This window comes from Giraffa tippelskirchi, chromosome 3, assembly GCF_054371585.1.
Source record: "Giraffa tippelskirchi isolate mGirTip1 chromosome 3, T2T-mGirTip1v1.2.pri, whole genome shotgun sequence".
Classification (NCBI taxonomy): domain Eukaryota; kingdom Metazoa; phylum Chordata; class Mammalia; order Artiodactyla; family Giraffidae; genus Giraffa; species Giraffa tippelskirchi.
In genome coordinates, this window is record NC_137277.1 from 49491920 (window position 1) to 49514926 (window position 23007).

Sequence of the window (23007 nt, forward strand, 5' to 3'; positions counted from 1 at the left end):
CCCAGGGATTGAACCTGGGTCTCCTGCATTGCAGGCAGATTCTTCACCATCTGAGCCACAGGGGAAGCCCCAGTGGGGCTTATTCTGTAATAACCTAGAGGAGTGGGAATGAGTGGGAGGTGGGAGGGAGATTCAAGAGGGAGGGGACATATGTAAGCCTATGGTTAATTCATGTTGACGTATGACAGAAATCAAACCAATATTGCAAAGCGGTCATCAATCTATTAAAAATCAATAAATATTTTTTTAAAAGAGGAAGGAACATAATGGAATGACTACATCTCATTGCCCTTTCCTTGTTCCAGCCATGTAAGAGAGAATAGCCACCATTCCTGGTTTTCCTAACGGTCTCTGATCCCTTGAGACTGGGGCCATGACAGCCCCTGGGAGCTCAGGGAAAGCTGCCCCAGCACAATGGGGAAGGCTGGAAATGGGAGCCCCAGGCCCGCAGCGGGTGTGTGCCACGCACAACGGTCCCTGTGATTCCAACACCAAGCTGGTGCAGCATTGACTCTCAAGCACCCTGTGTATTTTACACATTCTGGGTTGCATTTTCATTACCCTGGTGCTTTACACAGCTGTTCTTAGTCATTTGTGGTTAGGAAGAGAATTTTATTGGTCTATCTGGCTGAGTCTAAGTTATTCGTTCAGTCGGATGTGTGAGAAGACCCTGTTGTGTACAAGGCAGGAATAAGAAAGCAGCAAGAAAATACAAGTAAATAAACTCTTCTCCTGGCTATTGCCATTTCCCACAGCTCTCACTATCAATAGGCTTAAATTTAGTTAGGAACACTGCTTTCTAAAAAGTTGCTGAAAAATGAAGTTTTAGGGGTACTGATGGAAGAATTTAGCTTTGCTTCTTAGTTCAATTTTTATAGCTTCACTTTATGAACAAACTTTTCCATTAAAATTCAGGTTTCCATTAGTTACCAGAGGTTTTTATTTCAACAATAATGATACAGTATCTGTAATTTTCTATGTGATCTGGAAAACGGAGAGGTATATGAAATATTTTTGTTCTAGTCTGTTATAATTCCTCCAGAGAGTCAATTCAGAAACAATTCTCTAGTTTTAGGGGAAAATCATACATGTGGGTGGGTTCCCCAGCCAGCCCACAAAAACCTATGTGACCCATAACCTACATGAGGAACGGCACAGATAGTACCATCAGAATCTAACCAGCAGTTATCATACTCTGCCTGGAAAAAGGCATGCTGGAATCAGTTAAAAATGGCAGGCTGAACACATTGGTTTATTTCGTCTCCCTTCTCAACTCCTCCAAGAGACAGTAGAGGAGGGAAAAAACAATGTATTAACCCACAAGAAAAAAAGAGGAAAGGGAGAGCTAATGAGAGTAGATTTTCACAAAATTTTCCAAGATAGTCAGGAGGTGAAGGAGCAAAAAGGAAGTTATTGCCTGAGGGCCCACAGGCAATGAAGGTGAGCGTGAAGCGAATGAGGCCCATGGAACCTCCGTGAGCAGGAGCTCAGAGGGCGGCTCCCCTGAAAGGAGGGGCGGGGGGGGGGGCAGAACCACGGGGCCTTCTGGAGTGTCCACACGGCCAAGTGACTGCCCCCTGCGGAGAAAGGAGGCTTGATTCTCTGGAAAAACGGAGTCACAGAAGCTCCAAACTGAGAGATACGAGGCACAGAATGCTGATGTCTGGGACATTCTGTCTCCTCCCCACCTTCTGCCCAGGACACAGTCGCCACGTGACAAGTCCCTCGGCAGCAGAGCAGGGGAGTTTTCTGGAGAAACTGCATAGTCATCCCCCAGCTCCCCAGAAAAGAAGATTTCCAAGTTATGAGAACCAAGAGGTTAGTTCTCAGCAAAATTACATACAAAGGAGACAGGAAGCTCCACCCAGGTTTCAGAGATCCTTTCGAATGCTGTACTCTGAAACATGAAGGGACAGCTAAGCATCACCAGCATCTGAGGAAAGCCTCAGACACAGACCACAGCAAACAGGAAAAAAAGCGACTCAAGAAAGCAATGCAAGGAACAAACAGAACACACACACACAAAAGAAAGAAAAGAAAGAGAAAAGAACTCACAACTCCTCCTCCTCCTCTCTGAGGACACCCTCAGAGAAGTGAGAGAAAACACACTTCCACAAGAATGGGATGCTGTGAGAAAAGAGTAAAATGAGAAATTGAACATGAGAAACGTTTAACATTTTCAATAGAAGAACTGGAAGACAAATGTACAATAATCTCTCGGCAAACAGATATTATCCCTTGATTATTTGTGAAAGAAGAAAATGACGTAGAAGATAATCCAGAATGTCAAACACCTACCTCACAAAGGCTGGGAGAAAATTATTAAAGAAATAATTATGAAAACCTCCCCCAATCAAAGGACGGGAATGAGCTAATCACCACCACCCAGTGCTGCTGCTGCTGCTGCTGCTGCTGCTAAGTCGCTTCAGTCGTGTCCGACTCTGTCCGACCCCATAGACGGCAGCCCACCAGGCTCCCCGTCCCTGGGATTCTCCAGGCAAGAATACTGGAGTGGGTTGCCATTTCCTTCTCCAGTGCATGAAAGGGAAAAGTGAAAGTGAAGTCGCTCAGTCATGTCCGACTCCTAGCGACCCCATGGGTCTGCAGCCTACCAGGCTCCTCCACCCATGGGATTTTCCAGGCAAGAGTACTGGAGTGGGGTGCCATTGCCTTCTCCGACCACCCAGTGCAACCCAGTGCAATGAAGGAAAAAGAACCAAAAGGTTCTTGAAAGGTTCCACATCGTCATGAAATGTGGAACTCCAGAAACAAAGAGAAGATCCTAAAGGGTGAGAGGAAAAATAGGTCGCATGTGAAGAGGGTGACTATATTGCCCCATCTACCACAAAGAGTCCTGGCTAAAGTCTCTCGTCCTGCTATTTCTTCAGGCTAGCACCTCAAGGGTCCTGGTTTTGACAATGAATTATACAGTCACCCTAAACATTAAGGAACATAAAGCTAAATGGGATGAGACATCTCAATAGCAATAACAGATGTCAGAGGACAGCAGAGCAAAACCTTCAAAATGCTGAGGAAAATGACTTTCAACCTCAAGTTCCATACACAGCTGAAGTACTAACCAAGGATGAGAGTTCATAAAGCATTTCACACAGGCAAACTTCAATAATTTACCTTCCACAGGCTCTTTCACAGGAAGATGTGCTTCAGTAAAATGAGAGCATATGGCCAGAAGGACCAAGACAGGAGATGTCTCTGGAACCGGTTTTTGCACCTGCACTTCCTGGAACATGCTTCCCCAACCACTGACTAGCTTACATCACACCCTGTGTGTGCACTCAGTCGTGTCCGACTCTTTCGCGACCCCATGGACTGTAGCCCACCAGGCTCCTCTGTCCATGGGATTCTCCAGGCAAGAATACTGGAGTGGGTTGCTATTTCCTTCTCCAGGGGATCTTCAGGGTCAAACCCACGTCTCTTGCATCTCCCACATTGGCAGGCAGATTATTGACCACTGTGCCACCTTCTCTATCTCCTTGCTAAGTCCTCAGCTCAATCAACTCCTTCCTCAGGAAAACCTCTCTTAACTGCAGCCCTCCATACACATTCATATAATGTTCCTGCTGTAGTTAATTTACATTTTGTTAGTGGATTACATGATTAATGTCTATTTCCTCCACTAGCCGACTGTCTGCTTCACAAAGAGCAGAGAATGTAACTGAGTGTGCTCACCACTCTATCCTGTCCACTGGCCCATTGAAGGAGCTCAATAAATACATATATGCACAGAGTGGGGGAACTGTTTCTGGCAGAAAATATCAAATTTTTATTTACTTTATCACACACACACAGACACTCCTTTTGTTTTTACACAAAAGGAATCATACTGTGTAATACTTGCTTTTAATCCAGAGTACCACTATCTACCTAAGCAACGGGGAACCTCCAGGTTTTTAATCACACGGCGCTAGTGGTAAAGAACCTGCCTGCCAGTGCAGGAGAAATAAGAGACATGGGCTTGATCCCTGAGTTGGGGAGATCCCCTGGAGGAGGGCATGCCAACTCACTCCAGTATTCTTGCCTAGAGAATCCCATGGACAGAGGAGTCTGGCGGGCTACAGTCTACAGGGTCTCCAAGAGTTGGACAAGACTGAAGTGACTGTACGTACAATTATCAGTACCTCCTCTTCCTCAAACAATATTCTCTTTCTCCCACACCTTGCACAGGTCCTGGAGAACTGTGTGGTTTAAGTGCATGGGAATTACCTGTTTTTTAACCATCCCAAGAGAATCTGAATTTTTAAAAAAACTGCTTAATCTAAATGAATGAAAAAAATCTCAAAACATTTCTCATTATTTTATCATTAAAATGATGTTGCTCTTGCCTCCCTCTTGGGTCTCATTTCCCAAGGGAGAGAGTTGGTTCTCTGGTAAAGAAGAGCGGGAACAGGTCTTTTATTCTTCCTCCTACCATCTCCCTCATGCCCCCTCATATGCTGCCTCTTTCTGTAGTATCTTCAAGTTGGTCTTTTTACTGCAAGAAAGGTGTCTTGACATCTTTGTAATAAAGATGGGGATTCATTTCATATAGTGTTTTCTATTATTAGTGTTTCTTTTATCAGTTTGTCAAATCCCAGTTGCAGGTGCCCATCTCTCATCTTCTAAGATCTAATGATTCTACATATGGAGTTTTCAATTCTGCCCCATGGTTCAACATAACTGTAAACATCGCCTAGTAAGTCCATAAAATGCCATGACTTTGGAGCTTCACATACCTGGGTTCTGTGCCCTTTATTAGATGTGAAGTTTGGGACAAGTTATTTGTCCCCTCTGAGACTCAGTTTCCTCATAATAACTGTACCTCATAAAGTTGATTTGCAATCTTAAAAGATGATAAAAGTAAAGCACTTTGCAAAATGCAAATGTTCAATAAATCAAAATACTGTCGACATCAGATAATGATACTCGTAGATAAAGACAATACTCAATTCGGGACAAAAAAATTCCATAGCTGAATCACTACAGCTGCTAACAATAACAATGAGAAAATATGATAATTCAAAGTTCCTTTCTACTGATTGCCAACAGTGGATAACAAATAGGCTATGTAATGAAGGAAAATCAGAATGGAAGGGAGAAAGTGTAAAAAGCACAGAAAAAACTCACAATAGTAGTAAGTCAATACCTGAAAAGCAGACTGTTATTTGAAGGACTTTTTCCAAACCAAACCATGATAAATTTGGGCACAAGTGATCCTCTCCTTTACCATTTATTCTATTAGGACAACTAACTGCTCTTCCCTCTCCAGGACCTGCACCCAGCCCATCACCCTCTGCTCCCACAGCCACCCCTCCACCACACCCTGTGCAGCATTCTATCCACCCCTCTGTAAAGGCCTCGATCAAATGCCATCACCTCCCTGCAGCCTTCTCTAATTCTCCCAGACCGTTAGGAATCTCCTTTCTCCTGAATTCTTTATCACCCCCTCGCCCAGCACTCTGGTTGTTTACGTCTCCTTTGCTTGACTGTAAGCGTCCTGGGGGCAGGACTCAAAATTCTCACTCAAAATTCTCTCCTCCCTCAGAACTCTGCACACTGCCTTGCTCACAGTGACTATTTGATAGTATCTCTGAAAGGAAAGAGTCAAGTTCTAGATCTCTGGATCAAAGATGAAAAGCATCCCACTTCTGCAGCGACAAGTACAATATTTACAAGAATAATATTAATAACAGAGAGAAGAACGGAGGGAAGTCAAAATGTGTGAATAAAAACCCAACCGCATCTTACTACTGAAGTTCCAGATAACTCACCTTTGGTTACTAAAATCAGAAAATGTACAGCTCAAGGCAACCGCTGAAAAAGTCAGCCTTAACTCTGCCTCACTGCCCTCGGTCTTTTAAGGATTTGATTAGTTTTTCCACTTTCTGATTCAGCGTTGCCTTGTGCCTCCACTCCATAGCTGGAGCTAAGGCCTGTGATTTGGAAGGGATGATAAATTCATTCGCTGAGGAAATTCACACTGTTTCCTCAGCACAAGTTCTAAAATATTTCAAAGGCCGTAATATTTCACCAGGCTTGGCCATTTGGGATAAAATTTATTAGTCAAAACAGAAAACTTTCTCATCAGACCCCATATATTCCATTAGGCATGATATATGGTGTCTCCCAATGTCTAATTATTAACTAGAAGTGTAAGTAAATCACTACCAGTATTCGGCTCTGATATGTGAAGACAGAGAGAGAATTAGGCAATTTGACTGCTAAAGAACTTGCTTTTCCTTTCTTTTCCTATACATAAAAAGAATTTTACAAGGACTAAGTGACTGCATTAAGCCATTCTTCCTAATCTATACCAAAAGGAACAAGGTGCCAGAAGTGCTATTGTTTAGAATTTCCAACATCCCCCATTTCCAGCATTCTGTCTCTTGGTAAATGGATAGATATCCTGGTGTGTGCTTATATATATACACATATATATATATTTTTTTCTATCTATAAAATAAAAGGTGAGGAGAGGGGTTATACATCCTTTTGGATACTAGATCAATCACTGACTATTTCGGGACATTATATGGTATTCTATTGTATAATGACACTATGCTATGTAACATTTGTATTGAAAGAATGAAGAGGAAGTCATTCAGAACTAGAAACTATTTTGCTAAAAAGGCTTTACAAGGAACCAAGAGGGCAGTGCTAACCTATACTCTGTATTATGTCCTCTAAGGATTAAAAGCCCAGAGGAAACAAACCTCAGCCTGTCCTTCCAGGATTCTCCCTTTAGCCTGCAGACTCCAGTAATTCTTCCCCTCACAGATCAATAGCCCATTGATCCTGCGGCCTTTTCGGCGTGCCTCCCCCTCTCCTCCTCACGTGCTCGTTTCTCTCCATACTCATGGGCATGCAATGCCACCGTCCATGAGGACGGTCACTTCTGGTAAACACCCTCAAGTCTGCTGCATGCTGTCCCTTTGTCATACAGATCCAAGGTCCCTCAGGGACTGATGTGTCCTGGAATTCAGAGCTTTTGGGATTTGAGGGAAGGTGATGATACTGTGTATATATCATAGCACCCCAAAGTCAAACACATCAACACCTCTGCAGCAAAATACATGAATATCCCCATCTAGTGGGATAAATAAAGCCTTATAGGTTAATACGCAGGCTTCCCTAGTAGTTCAGTCGGTAAATAATCCGCCTGCAGTGGGGGAGACCTAGGTTCAATCCCTGGGTTGGGAAGATCCCCTGGAGAAGGGAAAGGCTACCCACTCCAGTATTCTGGCCTGGAGAATTCTATACAGTTACAAAGACTCAACACAATTCAGACACAACTAAACGACTTTCACTTTCATAGGTTAATACAGCTTCAGAACCATTCAGATGTTGCCACCACAATGTTTTGCCAAACTTACAAAAACAAACAAGCACACTACTGTAAGTTTTCAGTGTCAGAATTGCAGGTGAGGGATTTTTCAGTGTCAGAACTGCAGGTGAAGGATTATGTACCTGTATTTCCTTGTTAAATCTCAGTACCTGCATCCATACAGCTGCAATGAGTGGAGAAACAGACAAGATGGACTGAACTGGTCTCACTCATTTTAAAATCATTTCCACTAACCTTACGTGGGTCTCCAGTGCTGCCAGACAATTACACTCTCCTGCTCTGTTCAAAGACTCTGCGGTACCTTTTCTTCTGTCAAACCTCCAGCCCCCGCACTCAGGTAAGAGCCTCACATACTACCCTCCCCTTAGCTCCTTGGGAACACGAGTTCCCACACTCTGTCCTCACGTCCATATCTACACAAGAGCTGTCCATCAGACCAACCCCCCTTTACCTGTGTACACAGCAGCAGCCATTCTCACCTCCTTCCTGAAACATGCATGATGCCCTCTACTGGATCATTTCCATCAGAAAACAGTATACAGGATCCCTGATTGGGGAACCAAGATCCCACAAGCAGCTAAGCCCGAGTGCCGCAACTACTGAGCCTGTGGGCTCTAGAGCCCATGCTCCACGACAAGAAGCCTGTGTACAGCAAGGAAGACCCTGCACAGCCTAAAATATAAACAAACGGATGACAACGAAAGCGACATACAGAGGGCATCTACCTGAGAACCAAACAAGAAGCCCGCTCTTGACCCCTGCTGCCCCATTTCTCCCCTTTAGGGCAAGCTTTCTTCAGACTGTCTATGCCGTCTTCAACTTTTCTCCCTCCATTCTCTCTTGAACCCGCTTCAGCACTAGAACAAAACAGTTTCTGTGAAGGTCCCAATGGCTTCCACAGTGCTAAACCAAATGGCCAGTTCTCACTCCTTATCTTACTTGATCTATCTGCAACACTCAACACAGTATGTCACTCTTTTAAGAAAAAAAAAAACCTTATTCAGATAAAATGCACATATAATACAGTTCACCAATTTAAACTATGATTCAATGGTTTTGTATATTCACCGAGGTATGCAACCATCATCACAATCAATTTCAGAATATTTTCATCACTGTCAAAAGAAACCCATTTTTCATCAGCTACTCCCATTTCACCCCCAATATTGCCAGCCCTAGGCAACCACCTATCCACTTTTCGCGTCTATGAATTGTGCCTATTCGGAGCATTTAATAAATCATATAAATATGGTCTTTTGTGAATCTCTTGTTTCACTTAACTTACCATAATGCTTTCAAAAGTTTATCCATGTTGCAAGTTTCAGTGCTTCATCCTCTATGGTTGAATAATATTTATTGTAGGATATACCACGTTTTGTTTATCCATTTATCAGTTGATGGTCACTTTGGTTGTTTCCTTTATGGCTATTATGAATAATGCTGCAGATATTCATGTACAAGTTTCTGTGTGGACCTATGATTTTCATTTCTTTTGGGTGTAAACCTAAGAGTAGAATTGCTGGGTCATATGGTAACTCTACGGTTAATGATTTGAGGAACTGCCAAACTGTTTTCCATAGAGGCTGCACCAATTTATATTTCCACCAACACTATATGAGGGTTCCTAATTCTCCATATCCTCCCCAAACTTGTTATCATCTGTCTTTTTTGATCATAGCTATCCTAGTGATCAAAGTAGTATTCATTGTGGTTCTGATTTGTATTTCCCTAAAGATTAATGGCAGTGAGCACCTTACTGGTCATTGAAATATCTTCTTTGGAGAAATGTTTACTCAGATTATTTGCCATTTTTTAGTAGGTTATTTGCTTTTATTATTGAGTTTAAGAGTTCTTTATATATTCTGGATACCAGTCCTTTGTCAGATATACAATTTGAAAATATTTTCTCCCACTCTGTGGGTCTTTTCACTTTGACGGTAGGACCTTCTGTAGCTCAAAAGTTTTCAATTTCGATGAAGTCCAATGTATCAGTTTTTTATTCTGTTTTGTCACTTGTGCTTTTGTTGTCATATTTAAGAAACTATTTCCTAACCCAAAGTCATGAAGATTTACTCCTGTGTTTTTTTCAAAAAGTTTTATAGATTTGCCTCTTGTATGTAGGTATATGATCAGCTTAGAGTTAATCTTCATGTAGGAATGAGAGAGGGCTCTAACTTCACTCTTCTGCAAGTGGGTATCCAGTTGTCCTAGCATTATTTGTTGTAAAGACTTCTCACCACTGTCTTGGCACCCTTGTCAAAAACCAATTGACCATAACTGTAAAGGTTTATTTCTGAATTCTCAATTGTATTCTATTGATCCATATGCCTAACCTTATACCAGTACCACAACATCTTGATTACTATAGCTTTGTAATAAGTTTTGAAATTAGGAACTATGAGTCCTCCAACTTAGATCTTTTTCAAGATTGTTTTGGCTATCCTGGGTCTTTTGTATTTCCATACCAATTTTAGGATCTGCTCATCACTTTCACCAGAAAGATAACTGGGATTTTGATAGAGATTGTGTTGAATCTGTATATCAATTGAGGAGTACTGTCATCTTAACAATACTTAAGTCTTCTAACCCATAAATTAGAATTCTTCTAATCCATGAAATGGGATGGCTTTCCATTTATTTAGATCTTTTAAAATTTCTTTCAGCAAGGTTTATAACTTTCTGCATACAGGTCTTTTGGGCTTCACAGGTAGCACCAATGGTAAAGAGTCTGCCTGCCAATGCAGGAGATGCAAGAGACACAGGTTGGGAAGATCCCCTGGAGAAGGAAATGCCAACCTGCTTCAGTATTCTTGCCTGGAAACATTCCATGGACAGAGGAGCCTGGCAGGCTACACAGTTCATGGGGTCACAAAGAGTTGGACATGACTGAGCGCGCGCGCGCGCGCGCGCACACACACACACACACACACACACACACACACAATACAAGTCTTTTACCTCCTTGGTTAAATTTATTCTCAGGTATTTTCCTTTTCTGGATGCTATTGTAAATGGAATAGCTTTCTTAACTTCTCAGATTGCTTACTGCTGGTATATAGAAACACAACTGATTTTTGTGTGTTCATTTTATATCCTGCAATTCATGATCTAGTAGTTTTCTGGTGGCTTCTTTGGGATTTCTATATATAGGATCATGCCAACTGCAAATAAGAGACACTTTTACTTCTTCTTTTCCAACTTAGATGCCTTTTATTTCTTTCTGTCTAACTGCCCTTGCTAAAACTAAAACCTCCAGTACAATGTTGCGTATTAGTGGCAAGAGCATCCTTGCCTTATTTCTAATCTTTGGGGAAAGTTTTGTCTTTTACCACTGAATAGGATGTTATTAGGAGAAGGAAATGGCAAGCCCCCTGGTGGGCTGCCGTCGATGGGGTCGCACAGAGTTGGACACGACTGAAGTGACTTAGCAGCTTAGCAAGATGTTATTATGGGTTTTCACAGAAGTTCTTTACTAGGTAAGGAATTCTCTTCTATCCCTATTTGTTGAGTGTTTATCATGAAAGGGTGTCAAACATTTTTCTGCATCTACTGAGATGATCATGTTTTTGGCCCTTATAAAATTATTTGATTTCATTAATTGATTTTTGATGTCAAAACAATCTTGCATTCCTGGGCTAAATCCCACTTAGTTATGGTGTATATTTTTTTTTTGCAGGGGGGTGGGGGGGCTTTCCTAGTGGCTCAGACAATAAAGAATCCGCCTGCAATGCGGGAGACCCAGGTTCGATCCCTGGGTTGGGAAGATGCCCTGGAGAAGGGCATGGCAACTACTCCAGCATTCTTGCCTATGTGTTGCTGGAGTGAGTTTGCTAGTAGATTGTTGACTTTTCTATCTCTATTCATTAGAGATATTGGTCGGTAGTTTTCGTTCCCTGTGATATTTCTGTCTGGCTTTGGTATCAGTATGATACTGGATTTCCTCCTTCTTGAATCACTTTGATATGAAACGTGGAAAACCACTCTTCCTTTATTCTCTCTCACCTTCTCCAACACCTATGCTAGATCCTCTTCATCTCCCCAATCTCAAAATGTTGAATGCCCCAGGACTTGGGCTTTGAATCTCTTTCTCTTTTTCTCTCCACTTTCAATCCCTAGGTGATCTCATCCAATCTCATGGTATTAAATACAATCTATAAGCTGATGACTCTTAGATTCCTCCCTTCAGTTCAGACCTCTCCATGAACTACAAAATTATATACATAACTACCTCCTCAACGATTCCCTATGAATGCTTCAGTGATATCTTAATATAACCAATTTGGAATCAAAATAATTAAAGTCAGTACAGGTCCATGGGGTCGGGGTGGGGCAGGGGTGGAATCTACTGTAACCGAAGCTGAGTTCCAGATTTCTTCTCCAAGCTAGCTTCTCTCACTGTTTGCCCCCAGTTCAGTAAATAGCAACTTCATCCACCCAACTGCTCAGACCAAAAACCCTAAAGTCATCCTGGATCCCTCTCTTCCCACACTCCACACAATCCATCAGCCAAAACTGTCAGTTCAACTTTCAGCATAAATTCAGAGTCCAGCCACTTCTAAGCACTCCCTCTAAAACATCTCAGTTCCAGCTACCACCATCTCTTGCCTGGACTATCATGAGAGCCTCCTATTTCCTGTTTGCCACCGTGCCTCCCTAGAATTTATTCTCAACACATCAGAGTGATGCTTCAAAAATATTAGTACAATCATGTGATTCCTCTGTTCAAAACTCTCCAGTGGCTTCCGAGGGAAAGCCAAAGCCTTACTGTGGCCTACAAGCTCCTTCAGGACCTGGCCTCCCATCACGGCTCTGACTTCCTCTCCTATCCCACTCTTTCTTATCTACCCCACCCCAGGGGTACTGGCCTCCTTGATTTCCTAGAACACGCTAGCCTTGGCAGGGCCTCGGAGCCTTTGCACTCGCCATTCCCTTTCCCCCTAAAACTTTCATGGTATGTTGTGCACTGCCCTCAGGGCTCTGCTCAAGTATCACTGAATCTCCTGACCATCCTACCTGAAAACAGTAAACATCCCATCCCTGTCCTAGGCCCCTTCACCCATACCCAGTTTTATTGTTTCCACTGCAGTATCATCCTGTTTCTAAGCTAGAGTGAATGCTTGTGAGAGCAGGCCTTTGCTTTGTTCCAGCCCCTCACAGAGCTCCAATAGTTACCTTTCTGTGATGATGTGTGTGTGTGCTCAGTCCTGTCTGACTCTTTGTGACCCCATGGACTGTAGCCTGCCAGGATCCTCTGTCCATGGGATTTCCCAGGCAAGAATATTAGAGTGGGTTGGCATTTCCTTCTCCAGGGGCATTTCCTGACCCAAGGATTGAACCCAAGTCTCTTGTATTGGCAGGTGGATTCTTCACCACTGAGCCACCTGGGAAGCCTCTGTGATGATGGAAATGTTCGATATTTACATTGTCCAGTACAATAGCCCCTAGCAAATGCAGCTACAGCTCTTGGTATGTGACTAGCATGACTGACAGACTGAATTTTCAACTTTAATTAATTAGCCACAACTGAAATTTAAATAGCTACATGTGGCCAGTGGCTACTGCATCAGATAGCATAGCCTAGAACAACAGTTACTCGATAAATACGTAGTTGATCACATATTTGCTGCATCAATTAATGGAAGAAAGAAATCTGAAGATTTTTCTTCTTAACTTTTTATTACAGAAAATTTTAAAAATTACACAAAGGTAGGCTATAGCAAAATGAACCTTTAAATACCCATCACCAACCTGAATTCTCTCCCCTCCACCCCCCCATCCCACCCCCAGCCGGGAGCAGGAAGGTTTTATTACTTGCTGCAAGCAAGGGGAAGATCAGGGATCTTTCCCAAAGCAGTATCTCCCTGAAGGCTCTTCTAACCTGAAATAAGTTTCAGTGGATATCGGCTTCGCAATACTGGCTTCTAACAATGACTATATTCTTAGAAAATAGTGAATTTATAATATTATTCAGAGTTTATATCTAACAGCATGTCTCAGGGTCTTTTACAAGTTACTGAAACATGACTTTAGGAATTAGGAGTCTGTTGAGAGAAAAACCTGTGCACCAACAAGTATGTGAGGCACATCTGATAAGACAGCACTATGGAACTACATGGTTTTGTTTTGTTTAAACATTATTTATTTATTTGGCTGTGCCAGGTCTTAGCTGTGGCATGAGGGATTTTTAGTTGCGGAATGTGAACTCTTAGTTCAGCATGTAGCATCTAGTTCCCTGACCAGGGATCGAACCCAGGCCCCCTGCATTGGGAGCTCAGTCTTAGCTACATGTATGTTTTCATATCAAGGACTTGATTGCTCTCATGCACCATTTATTTTCTTCACTTAAATTTTATTAAAGTCATACTCTGAAAGAGGAGCTATGTGACTACAAAATGGAGAACTTTGCTCTTGTTAGGACTCCCCCTGGTGACTCAGACATTAAAGAATCCACCTGCAATGCAAGAGACCCAGGTTTGATCCCTAGTTTGGGAAGATCCCCTGGAGAAGGGAATGGCTACCCACTCTTGCATTCTTGCCTGCAGAATTCCATGGACAGCAGAACCTGGCAGGCTACAGTCCATGGGGTAGTAAAGAGTCAGACATGACTGAGTAACCAACACTTTCACTTTTGCTCTCGTTAGATGACACAAATTCCTCAGGCAGGGGTTGGTCTTATTAGTCTTTGTAAAACTAGCATCTGGTATAGCAATTAGTGAATGAAGCACATAACTGCATGAAAGTGATACATGTGAACTGTCACAGTAAAAACATATACACTGGATCTTCAATTTCCTAAACAGGTATGACTCTGAAAAGAAAACGTTCAAATGGACTTTTAAGTGTGTCAGATCAAAAGGCAGCGTAACATGCTAGAAAGTCAGGGACTTCGCTGGTGGTCAAGAATCTGCCTGCCAACTCAAGGGACACAGGTTCAATCCCTGGTCGGGGAAGATCCCACATGCCTCAGAGCAACTAAACCCATGCACCACAACTACTGAGCCTGCACGCTGCAAATACTAAAGCCCCCACACCTAGATCCCGTGGCCCCACAACTAGAGAAGCCACTGCAATGAGAAGCCCACACACCACAACCAAGACCTGGGGCAGCCATACATAAGTAAATAACTAAATAAGAAAATCAAACTTGGAACGAGAACACCCGGATTTCAGTGTCTAAAGATGAGATGATCCTACCCTAGTCCCCTAGGCTGTAGGTAGTATAAAGGCAGTTTGGAATGGACAATTTTCAGAGAAACTATCTAACTTCAGAGCAATTAGGTTCTATGCTAGATCTACAATACACACAATTTTTAAAACTGTTCATTAACTTCCCCTTTTATGCTAAGTCACTGTCCCTATAATTTACTTTTAAAGTAAAGCTTTAAGGAGCTACATACACTGAATATAATTTAAAAACAAGACGATACCAGGCCCAGTTTGGTGAACAGGTAGTGCCCCCTTTTCTAAAGTGCCAAACTCTTCACTGGGGTCTACTCAAACACTGCTGGAATCCTGTGTCTAACTGACACTTAACCAGCTGACACTGGGTTTAACATCATATTAGTATAGAAAAGGCAATTTTGGCCATATATTTGCCTAGTAAACTACCACGGGACCACTTGCATTTGAAAAACTTCTTCGATGGTTTGAGGCCAATTCTTCTTTCTTTCCTAGCTGGCTCCATCAAATGGAGCCTGTTTTAGGCTTTGTTCTGAGGTTTTACCTTTGTCTACACGAAGCAGTAGAACCAAAGTCATGCTCCGGTGTTTTTTTAAAGCAAGAGAACTGAAAGAAATGAGGGCCAGTCGTGTGTGCCTTCCCTTGACACTGCTGTTTGATGAAATTTCTCAACCTTGCATTTAAAATGTGGCTTTTGTGTGTGCTAGCTCCATAATAGCAAGCCCACGCTAGCTATCAAATGCCAATATTGATACTATCTTTGGGACTAAACACTGACAGACAATGGCAACACAGAAACTAGAATGTATCTCAAATAAAATTCTTGCATAGATTCAAAACATAATCTTGTAATTATTAAAACTGGGGTTTAATTAGACATTGCTATTGGTTTGGGGTTTGTTTTTTTAACTCCTTTATTACGTCTTAAGAAACTTAACTGATTAACTCTCTGCTCTAACTTCAGGCATAATTTCAATTTTCAAAATTATGCACTTCATATATACATCGTCTCTAGTCACCAAGAAGATATACATGTAATAAATTTTATCAAACTTTTAAGAAACACTATCCACATCTCAAATAGCAGCAACATCTCAAAGTCAAACTAAAAATGAAATACTGCTCTGAACAGAATGGATCTGTTTTCCAGCAACAAATTAAAAGGAGTAGGTTCAAATCAAACTTTAAAGCACATTCTCAGCCATCAACTGAACCAATGGAAAGACACATGCCAACAAGAACACTGTATGGCCGTTAACCATAGGAATGGCATTATACATCCCTTATTCACACTACAATCTAAATGCATACAATTAAAGCCACTCCATCACCGTCCATATTAATCACTCACCAATTTAATTAAAGTAAACCACCTTGTCAGACAGCTTGCCTCTTCTCTATTTCTTAACATTATTGACTTTTAATAGTTCACCAAATTAGTAATTACTTGTTTGCGACATTATCAAATGTCTTAGACACAAATGTCCAGCATGTGGCAGGGTCAGCTATAGACATGTCCTGATGGCAGATGAAAGGAGAAATTTAACCCATCAAAGTGGTCATCAAAAGAACAGAACCTATTATGCCTTTCTCTAGATGCTCTTGGTTAAATTCAAAGTGACAGGACAAACCAGATCAAAACTAAACTGAGTTAGATGCAACATACAAAATCCTAATGAACCCTCAGAAATCCAGGTATCGACCTGTCAACATCTAAGCTCAATTAGTCCTTTCAGAGCAAAATACCTCATGAGGTGACAAGAAACTAGTTTGAGGTCTCGGTATGAAAAGAACAAATGCAGTCAGGTGCCAGTGCACCTCCACCACTGAGCCTGCACTCTAGAGGCCACACACCACAGCTGCAGCCTGCACACGCAGAGCCTGTGCTCCGCACCAGGAGAAGCCACACATCACAACTAGAGAGCGGCTCCCGCTCACTGCAACTAGAGAAAGCCTGTGGTAGCAATCATTAATTAAAAAAAACCAAAAACACAGTCACTTCACAGCTTATTGCTAAGTGTAGTCATAGCTCAACCTGGAGATCTCAGGAGGATGAAATGAAGACATGAGTCAAGTACCTGTCTACTCAGTCCAGGAGCTGGCACGTTACTAGTGTTCAGTAAATATTAGTCCTTCCTCCGTTCTTTGAGAACTCAGGCCTATCGAGTCAAAAATCAACTTTAAATGGCAATATAGACAACACACCTTAAAAGCACTTAATGTCAAAAAAAAGTAGCAAACGAGATCATGAAAATAAACAATAGACACTGAAAACATGGCTCCTCCTTCATGGTCATTTGCAACCTTTGTATTTTGTGAAACAATCTCTAGGGATGAGCTCTAACAACAACTGAGCCAGACGCGAACTGATCCCATCAGCGAGTGAGAACTCAGCAACGTTTGAAGCCTGTGGACAGTTTCCCTCCTAAAATCGTCACCGCTGGGCACACGCTGGGCTTTCAGCAACTCCAAACAAACCAGGAACACAACTAGAAGGCTAATTTTTTTCATTAGAATTGTTAAGAAAGCAGGAGTTCAATAAATCATTTGCCTTCAAAGGGGAAAAAAAAATTACTTTCTAACACAACATAATGTTTCTTCTGGTTCTAAGAAAATGAAGCTCAGTTATTTACAAAATGAAATGCCTAATACTATAGTGAAGTCTTCCTGTGGCTCACAAATGAAATATTTAAGAAACAAAGGTATGGGAAGAACAGGACTTGGCCTAAAAAATCTTGGATCAAGTACTAGTATGTGACTTTCAGCAAGTTACTTAATGTCTCAGGGACTCATTATTGTGAGGTTCTTTTCAGCTCAAAAAAAGTACCATTACAATATCTGATACTCTGCAGTCCTCTCCCCACCCCATGTGTATTTGCTTATACACACACATATACACACGCATGTACCTTTATTAAATACCACAGACATATTTTTTAAGTTGTAGTGATTTAAAGCCCATTATGAAACAAAGAGAGTGAGTGTGTATGTGTTGCGCGTTCTGACCCTGAACACCATTCTCAGTGGTGAGGGCATTTACACGTGACACATGACTTAACCAAGTAAGCCTTTAAACCCTTACAATGAAACATTAAAATTCAATGTGGCTATAATCTCTTCCTTACAAAACATGGACCCAAAGAGTCTGGCTTCAAGTATGGTTAAAAAAAAAAAGGGCGAAATGTTATTATATTCACTACCAAGCTCTTCCAAACAACCGACCGCATCAAAAAACACAAATGAAAACTCACAGGCCCATTGTAATACATTGTACCACTTCTGAATGTAACACTTAGCTCAGGCTTACTACCCTGACAAATAAAGGAAAGCACTTTATGAAGCCAATTTAATTGGGAGGTGACAGAAAACATACAGCCATTTTCTTTAGCCTTATCATTGAATTGGCTTCAGCTCCAATCTCTGGTAAATCCCACTCAACAGAAGAAATTAACCAGGTCAGCAGAACAGGTGCTACCTTGTGTCTGTCAAGGGCCTGGCATCACCACAATTACTTGCACACAATGAAGCGGTAATCTTTACAGATCATCTATCCCAAGAAGCACATTGGGGGAGGGGGAGGAAAACTGAAGGGAGGTGGGGGGCACGGGGAGGGGAGAGGGGAAGTCGGGGGTAGTGGGAAAAAGAAGAGGAATAGGAGGCAAAGAGAAAAGGCAAGAAAAGAAAATGAATGTGCAGCTGCCTGGCGGCTCAGCAGATGTCGACTGTGATGTACGAGGCTGGGATAAGCTGTCGTAGCCTGCTGCCAAAGAGTGGTAAGTGATTAAAGCCTGCACACTTCTAAGCACCATATTTAGAATCTGCGGGGTTTCAAGCCTTGCACCCATTCCTTGCTGTGCTGCCAGATGTTGGCAACTGGTCCAGGTCCTACTGACTGTGCGTGGATGGCAGCAGTTGGTGCGGCAGCAAAGCAATCTGGAATGCTTCCGGAGATGCTGTACATTAACAAGTGTCACCCATCATTCACCTTTACAGAAGGCTGAAACAACTCCAATTTGCTGCCACTTCCCTCTTGGGAAACAGCCAAGATAAAGTTGTGCCTGGCAGCCCCATTTGTTTCACTCAGGTGTTTCAGCTGCCTCGCTGACCTCTATTAGTTTAAGTTTTAATTTAGATTAACCCCAGCACCCCAATTAACCAGCAAGGGGAAAAGCGAAGATGTGACTAGTCATAACTGAAATCAGAATTTATCGAAATTAAAATTATTAATTGGGATGAAGGGCCAATCAAGTAATGCTATTTCTTTTTAAGCAGACCTCCAGGCCAAAAAAAAAAAAATCTTTCAGACTAAGGATTGCCAGTGGAAGCAGCTTCCCCCAGTAATTTCAGTTTATTTTATTAGGCCTATTTAATTTATGATGTACTTTCTATCGAACAATGTACACTTCAATTAATGAAAACTGGAACATTTTGGATTGTCTCCCATGATCCCACACACTCACACAGCATTAGTATCCCATGTCCGGTACTCTCTTAGACATGCTAGAGCAAAATAGAGTTCCCAACTCTTCTGACAAATAGACATAATAATAGAAAAAAAGGAAAAAAGAGTCAAGACCTCTGACTGGGAGCACCTGGGGCCACATACCAACCCTCTTGCCTCCACCCTTTCATCATCACTTTCAAGACGCACAGCAATAATTTTATGGAACATCAGAGTGAACAGCAAGATTAATTTTTAAAAAATCTCTTTTTTAGGGCAAAACCAGAGGTATCCTCAATACAGAATCACTTTTTCTACTTTCTTCACAGTATAATTTTCCTATGTTCCTTCCTTTGTACTTCTGTATACTACATAGGACTGTCATTATGGCTACACCTCCAACAAGCATTCACAAAGTCTTCCATAAAAGTTAACAAAGATCACTGTGACAAATAATGACTCAATCAAAACTGAACAGCATCCCTGGCTCTCTAGAGCTAGAGAGGGGATAGCCTACAGCACGTTTCATTAAGATGTATGACTGATAAAAGAGACCCAGGATTAGAGGAAACTATTTTAGTTCTTTAGAATAGCCCAGATGTTTAGTCTACCTTGATGGTACAACCATCATCAGAAAGATCAGCACGACAGCAGATGACAGGGGCAGAGCAAGAACAGGGGGAATGACTGTGAGGAGACACTGAGAACTGGACTAGATTTCAACCTCTAGCAATTCCTCCATCTTCAAAGCACTACACTATTATTATAATCAACACTAGCAGACAACCTCAATACATACTTAACTGATTTGAACATGCACACACACAAGAAAGTTTTAAGAGAAGAGATGTAATACAACAGAAGCAGAAGCGCAATTCAAGAATTCTGGGATCCTGGCCTTTCAACTCCACGTCCTCACCTACTAGTAACAGGACAAGAAACCAAACAAAAATAAATCCTCTAGGAACATCATCAAAAGTGGCTGAGAGAGAATAAATCACTTGATGCAAAGACACTGAAACTGTTCTACAAATAACTTACACTCTGCAACAACTAACAAAGAAGCTATAGCTATTGTCATTTCAGAAGGAAAAATATAAAAGTAACACATCCAGAACTACACAGCAAGTTGATTCTGAGTACATGTTCAGAAACCCTGTCTGACTCTATCCTTCCAAAGTAAGATAGCTATCTTTAGGTCAGAGAATTCTATCAGGTGTCTTAAAATGCTAAAGCCTGATTTATAACAAAAGAAAAGAATGTAAAAATCATACCTGGTGATAAAAGTCATCATCATCAAAGATTTCTTCATCCAAGTCCTTCAGGTGGGCATTGGTAGGGGCCTCAGGAAGGATCTCCTACATGAATGAATCCCAATGAGGTTACCAAAGTAATGCAGTGACTATAAATAATATGTAGAACAGTAAAAGCACTATCTTCCTTAAGATATAAAGAGCTCTTACAATTAAAGAACAAAAATAATGCCATTGAAAAATGGGCAAAACATTAATAGGCACTTGACAGAAAAAAACAAATACTCAATGGTTATATGAAAATATATTTAATCTCATTCTAATACATGCAAATTGAGATGAAAAAACATCATTTTTCACCTCTAAAACAGGCAATCTTCAGTAATGGAAAATACAGCAGCCTTTTTGAGGCAATTTTACAACACTTATCAGAATTTAAAATGCATATTCTCCTTAACATTTCCACTTCTAGAAGTGTATTCACATGTTCACATAAAAACAAAAATATATAAATGCTCAGGAATGTTTCTTATAGCACTGTTTCTAAAACTAGAGAAAACATAAATATCCACTGTTCAAATAAAATATAGTACACATCCATACAATGGAATACTCTAGCCATTAGAAAAAATGAGGTAGATCTCTATGTAACAGCCTGGAAAAATATCTAGAATAATTTAGCAAGCTGTAAGATTTTATATATAATTTATATGTTTATACACATATATATATCCATCCCATTTAGTTAAAAAAAAAAATAGACAATCTTTTTTTGGTATTTTTGGCTGTGCCTTGCAGGCTATGTGGGATCTTAAGTTCCCCAACCAGGGATCGAACCCATGCCCACTGCATTGGGAGCATGGGGTCTCAACCACTGGGCCAATAGGAAAGTTCCAAAAACCGTAGTTTTATGAATGCATACGTGTTATAAACGTGTGTGTGTGTGTGTCTGTGTAGAAAATACCTAAAAGCTTGTTACAACTACGAACATTGGTTAAACCCGAGGAGTGCAATTTTCAGACTAAGGGAATTTTACTTTTCATTTTAAATTCTTCTGAACTTAAGAAATACATACTAAGTATATATTTCTACTATAAGTAAAAGAGTTTCCTTTAGACAGAACAATCTGCCTATTCCAATTCTGGATCCTTTTCTGGAGCATATAAACATGCAAAAGAAAGCCTAAAGTACACACTCAACTCAATATTAGTGCTTATAAAGAAGAAGCTTTAAAACTGAATTTTAAAAACTGAATTACAAATGCTTCCATGACCAGACTCATATCAAACTCAAAATTAAGAGAAGGCTATACACAAGTTAATAATAGCTTTATTCATTATTACTTTTCATTTGGGAGAAAGAGTGGCTTTATTTCTTTGCCAGGAAAAGGGGTAACACAGTAGGCTAGCACCTCAAGAACTGTGCCCCTAACGGCTTCATTTGTTAAAAACTTTCCCCTCTCACATCATCTCAGTTTCTCAAACAAAGCAGTGATTTTTTTTTTTTACCCCCTTTCTTTCGTTTATTTCTTATACCCCGAGGAATACCTACAAGGAGGTGAGCAGATATTAGCCTCCTAGGAACTGCTCCCGTAATCACTGTGCATCAGAGTCCTTACCGGCTGCCCTGGCAGACTCTCCGGGACAGGCTGGGCTGCTGGCTCAGGTTTGCCAAGAACTCGGTAGACAGAACGCTTGGTCTGTGTCCTTCGAAGTAATCTTTCTTTGTCCATCAGAATATGATCGATCTGAGTCAAGATTGAGCGTTCAAAGGCACCAAAACCCTGCAACAATATCAACCAGTGTCAGATAACATGCAAAGTCTCTGCAGAAGGCAGCAACATTGGTTTCTCTATCTTTCTGTGTCAGCAGAGAAACAGACAATCCTCTTTCCAGAAGGGACTTTCGGTTAAAGGCTGAGTGTGTGAATGGCTATAATTGTTCTCAGAAAAAAATTAAATATTAGTCTTAAGCAGGTTACATTACTTTCCTATACCCAGAGATTAACTTCTGCTCCTTTAGTATTAATTGTGGTAAAATCCGTTTCTTTAAGGTATTTTGTTTTTCCAACACTTACAAGGCCACTATTTCTAGACTTAAAACACTCCTCACTAATAAAGTTGAAAACCCACGTCTGAATGGTATAAACCTCAGTGGTAGGAGTTCAGTAAATTTTTCTACAGAAATGACGGATGACTACCACATCAAGGCATCATCCATATAAGGGAGCTGTGGCTCCAATTTCTCACAGCTGCTTCAGGTTGCCACGACCTGCCTCACACACTCAAACACACACACACACAGGTGCCCATGCTTGCCTTCCCCAGTTTTCCAGAAGCCAGTTTGGTCTTATCGTGCCACTTCTGGAGCGTACGGTTCCTATAGATGGTGAAGTCGGCAAAGCGCTTCGCCATGAAGCTGGGGTAGTCCTCCGTCTCCAGCTTCCTCTTTGCTGGGCCCCTCCTCTGCAGCTTCTTCTCCTCTACGAGCTCTTCATCGTCACTGGAAATCTCCTCTTCCCTGGAAAACCCAGTAAGAGTCCAATGTAAATAAACATTACCTGGGTAAAACCTAGGCACACGTGCAGTCAGGAGTATTCCCTGGTGGCCCAGTGGCTAAGACTCTGCGCTCCCAATGCAGGGGGCCCAGGTTCGACACCTGGTCAGGGAACTAGATACTAAGTGTGGCAACTAAAGATCCCACGCAGCCAAACAAATAAATAAATATTTTTTTAAAAAAAGAGTATGGCTGTTTTTGGTTGGAAGAGAGCATTCATGTGGTCAAACAAAAACT

General features: G+C 41.4%; 1 protein-coding gene across 2 annotated transcripts in view; it reads right to left on the bottom strand.

Annotated features, from left to right (window-relative positions):
• Positions 1-23007, bottom strand: part of AATF (apoptosis antagonizing transcription factor) — a 101254-nt gene that overhangs the window by 36716 nt on the left and 41531 nt on the right. For both annotated transcript variants that reach the window (XM_081584581.1, XM_081584580.1), the window contains exons 6-8: positions 22533-22734; positions 21834-21998; positions 20237-20320 (exon numbers count right to left, since the gene is read on the bottom strand). In XM_081584581.1, the coding sequence (XP_081440707.1) occupies positions 20237-20320; positions 21834-21998; positions 22533-22734 (451 nt within the window). The remainder of the gene's footprint in view (positions 1-20236; positions 20321-21833; positions 21999-22532; positions 22735-23007) is intronic.